Here is a 4,497-nt window from a genome sequence, read left to right on the forward strand (position 1 = left end):
TGAGACTGTGTGTGTGTGTGTGTGTGTGTGTGGCCAAGTGTCAGTATTCAAAGAACAAAACTATGGTTTGCTTTATTTTACCCCTAAAGAATAAACACATTTATGAAACTTTCAACTCAATTGAAGAACTTGATCTTCAAAATAAATTGTTAAAAGATGAAAAAAGTAAAACGGTAATAGTTTTCAGAATGTTAGAAATGAGTAGATACATCTAATAAGGCCATTAATTTTTTCAACAAAATTAGGAAATTTTAGAGGTCAACTATAAGGGAACAAAGAAAAAGAAGCATAAATAAGTGTGTATGCACTCATGTAAGTGGTAACAGGTAACAAAAGAGGCATAAAGAAAGAGAGGAAAGGAATGAGAGACAAAGAATGTGTGGAAGGAAGAAAGGAGAGAGGAAAGAATGGAATAGATGGTTTTCAGTATACATTGTGGAAAATAGAAGGCAAAAAGCAAATCTATTAATCTACTGCATTTTAAAATCCAGTGTACTTAGGTGGCATCTAGCTGGACTGGGTGTGAGGCCTTTGGGATGGTATGCATGGCACTCAGTGTTGGCCCTCCTCCTCGGATGTATCTGAGGTGCTGGAAGACTCATCCGATTCTTCTCCTGGGAATCTGGCTCTCCAGGCCGGGTGATGATCTCTCTGTGACAGGTGGCGCATGAGGAACCAAAGCATATACTGGTCAAACAGGCCGGTATGGTACAAACTATCTTGATCTCGTTCCAACTTGTTCTTCTTAATCACATCCTTTAAGTCAGTAAGCTCAGTGGCAGCTTCAGCTGTGGGTGTCCAGATCTTGACATCATGATCTAGGCCACTGGTCGCCAACATAGGTAGGTAAGGGTGGGGTTCAAGACAGTTTATTGTACCTTCCGTGTCCCCCTTCAACAACTGGATGATCTGGCAAGATGATTTCTCCCAGAAGAAGATGTGCCCACAATCACTACCGCTCACGACAAACTCACTCCTGGGGCCATAGAACTTAACATCTTTGATTGTGTCATTATTTCTGTGCCCCTTAAATCTCTTAACATATTGAGCACCATCACTGTGAGAAGAGTTAAAGAGGTAAATATCTTCATCATTGTAGCTGGCCAAGAGCTCCGTGCCATCGTGGCTGTACACAGTGCAGGTGATGCTTGTTGGGAAATCACAATTAACCAGATGACGAGGAGCGAATTTCTTGAGTACTCCATTGTTTTCTTTCTCATCAATTCTCCTCTGGTCATAAATCCTGACAAACTGATCTTGTCCAGCCACTGCAAATTGGTAGGTATTGGCAGGACTCATAGAGATTGTATACAGTCCCACTCTCTTCCCCTTTTCTCTTGTTACCACAACTTTTGAAGCTGGCCGGCCTTGTCTGAGGTCAATGGTGAAGACAACGGCATCTTCACCTGAAGTGAGGAACTTAAAAGGAGAGTCTGGCTCCAGAGCCAACTCGTGGGCAGCTCTCCTGTGCTGCACCACATGCTTAGTATTCTCGAAATATGATGCATTAATTAGTTCTGCTACCCGTACCTGCCCATCGTGACCACACGTGGCCAGTGTGGAATCACCACAGTTAGGAAGGAACTTAGCCTCGGTGACATTAATTTCATGACCACTCTCAAAGTTCAGTACTGGCTGCTGCCGCACCCAGTCCCACACTGTCACCTTTAGGTTACCACCGCTAATGGCCAGCCGGGTACCACGCTGGTTAAAGCATACAGTAGTGACAGAACTGAAATGGCCTTCAAGACGATATTGCAGGCGGAAACGCTGCACAAAGGCTCTTGCCCCACAGGCCTCATAGACAAAGCGGGTACTTGAACCCAGCTGCCGCTGGCGAAGAGCAGTAACGACCTGCCAGCGAGGTCGAGGCAGGGCAGATGTCTCTGAGGAAATCCACTCCTCTAGCACCCGATTCTCCTCTAACAAACACTGGTCATGGTTGGCACCACCGCATTGTAGACACACCTGAGGCTGTTCCTCTTCCTCCTCCCCTCCCTCCGCTCTCTCCTCTCCTTCCTCCTCCCCTTCTCTCTCCTCTCCTTCCTCCTCCCCTTCTCTCTCCTCCTCTCCCAATAAAGGGTAATAAAATAAGCTTGCACCAAGCATGAGGTAACGGTCAAAGTCCGCCACGCTCTCAGGTTCGAAGTCTTCACCTGAACTTTCTCTGCCAGTGCTTCGATTTTCTGTGCTGGCATCGTTCAGGGAACCACCATCCCCGGTATCACCGCCATCTTGGGTCGATGGCTCTGCGGCCGCCATTTCTATGTCTGAGGACGCCTCCGTCGCTGCCGCCGCTCCAGACTGCCCCTCTGGGCTGAGCAGGCTTTCAGTCCCTAAGTCTGGTAAATCATCTGTGCTGCCCTCTTGGTGGGACATCTTGAACAATGTTTGCTGTAGCTGTTCTAGAAAAGCAAACCCCTAAAAGCTCAAAGAAGAAAGCAGGCCTGCCCTGAAGACGGACGGTGGCAGAAAACAGTAGGTTAGCGGCAAAGAGACACTAACCTGATTGGCTAATGAGGGCGACAAACTATGTCAGTACGGGAGCCCGTGAGGTTCAGAAGGCGTCTTACCTGCTCGTCTCTGACTAGCTAATGAGGGCGACAAACTAATCACGTCAGTACGGGAGCCCGTGAGGTTCAGAAGGCTTTTTACCTGCTAATGAAGGCAACAAACTAATCACGTCAGTACGGGAGCCCGTGAGGTTCAGAAGGCTTCTTATCTGCTCGTGTCTTAGCGGCATGCATCCAGACTGCTCTAATTTTTCCAGCCCCAGAGCCCCACCTCCATGAGGTCTTACACTGTGAGTCACTGTGGTTTTTTGAAGATTGAAACTTGCTGCACTTTGGAAAATGTTCTCATTAGAACGGTCACGCAGTGAATGCAAAGAACTCTGATACTCTTAGTCCTGCCACCAGACGGCAATATTTTGGCATGATAGTGAGGTCTGTACTATTGGTGTATCTTAAGCTAGACATAGGCTCTCAGATGAGGATGTATGTTTGATTAATTTAAGAAAATGATCCAAGGAAAGACAGCGGACACCAAGGAAGAATGAAATCTCACGTGAACACTCCCCTAAGGATAGCTTCAGCATGATCCTCCTGGGGAACTCTGGAGAGTAAGTTATGTCTGAGTTATCCTTACACCAGTCAAGGGAGTGAACTTTCATACTCCTAGACTGTTCAGTCATTGGTTAAAGGCCCCGCTGGGAGGGATGAGCATATCAACTCCCAGATGTCCCAGATGCTTTCAAATCTCTGCACCTGTGGGTGAAAGCAGCTTCAGCAGCTTGAGAACTAAAGAGCTGTACATTACTACTGATGCTTGGAAGGGAAAAAGTAGATGGTACAAAAAGGGATTTGAAAGGATCTTCCAGGAGCATGAACATTAACAGGCACAGGGTAGCTAATAGTGACTATTAGAAAGGGCTGTTACTACTGTGTATGCTCATGAAAATACAACTTAAATACAACTTTAAGAAGTGTATAGAAGCCTAATTTGGAAGGTGAAACTAAAACTAAAGTCATGGCGAGCAAATGCTATTCACTTCCTATATCTTGTTAAATGATGGTTCAAATCCCACATTTGCCATACCCTTCTTCATGCCAGTTGAATGAATAATCTGGGGCACAGTGGTGAAGAGCAGAGACTGACAGTCTTAAACAATAAGACTTGAAAGTCAAAAAGAATCTTTGACTCAAGGTCTATCAATAAATGATGTGCTAGCAGATGTGAAATCATTAATCTCCTTATGCATCAACAGAGCTCTTGAGTGACCAGGACAAATGTTAATGATAGTAACATTTTGAAAGGAATGTTCTTTCCTGAACAGTAGAACTCAACAGGGTATTAAAAATCTTCAGTAAACCATGCTGTAAACATATGTGCTGTCACTCAGGCTTTGTTGTTCCTTTTTTTTTTCTTTTGAGAAGTTTCACTCTTGTTGCCCAGGCTGGAGTGCAATGGTGTGATCTTGGCTCCCACCACAACCTGTGCTCCCCTGGGTTCAAGCAATTCTCCTGCCTTAGCCTCCCCAGTAGCTGGGACTACAGGCATGTGCTGTCACACCCAGCTAATTTTGTATTTTTAATAGAGATGAGGTTTTACCATGTTGGTCAGGCTGGTCTCGAACTCCCGATCTCAGGTAATCCGCCCACCTCAGCCTACCAAAGTCCTGCAATTACAGCGCAAGCCACTGCGACCAGCCTGTTGTTCCTTTTTTAGAGCACAAAGTAGATTTAGTATGGTTCTTACTGGCCCCAGGATTTTCCAGATAGTAAATTAGCATTGGCTTCAAGTTAAAGTTACTAGCTGTATTAACCCCCATCAAGAGAGCCAGCCTGTCCTTTGAAGCTGTGAAGCCAGGCATTAATTTCCAGTCACCAATTAAGGAAGTCCATGACATCTACCTCCAATAGAAGGCTGTTTGTTCTACCATGAAAATCAGTTGTTTAGTGTAGCCACCTTCATAAATTAGATATGCTTTGTATGAGA

At 45.3% G+C, this 4,497-nt stretch overlaps 1 protein-coding gene across 1 annotated transcript; it reads right to left on the bottom strand.

Annotated features, from left to right (window-relative positions):
• Positions 1-552: 552 nt before the first annotated feature.
• LOC108284718 (DDB1- and CUL4-associated factor 8-like protein 2) lies at positions 553-2,379 on the bottom strand. The gene has a single exon (XM_017501612.2). It carries the CDS (start codon positions 2,377-2,379, stop codon positions 553-555), a length of 1,827 nt encoding a protein of 608 aa, XP_017357101.1.
• Between the last annotated feature and the right edge of the window lie 2,118 nt (positions 2,380-4,497).

This window comes from Cebus imitator, unplaced genomic scaffold (assembly GCF_001604975.1).
Source record: "Cebus imitator isolate Cc_AM_T3 unplaced genomic scaffold, Cebus_imitator-1.0 Scaffold282, whole genome shotgun sequence".
Classification (NCBI taxonomy): Eukaryota; Metazoa; Chordata; class Mammalia; order Primates; family Cebidae; genus Cebus; species Cebus imitator.

What these genes read in the sequence shown, in the direction of transcription:
- LOC108284718 (XM_017501612.2), bottom strand. Translation starts at nt 2,379, where the DNA reads ATGTCCCACCAAGAGGGCAGCACAGATGATTTACCAGACTTAGGGACT.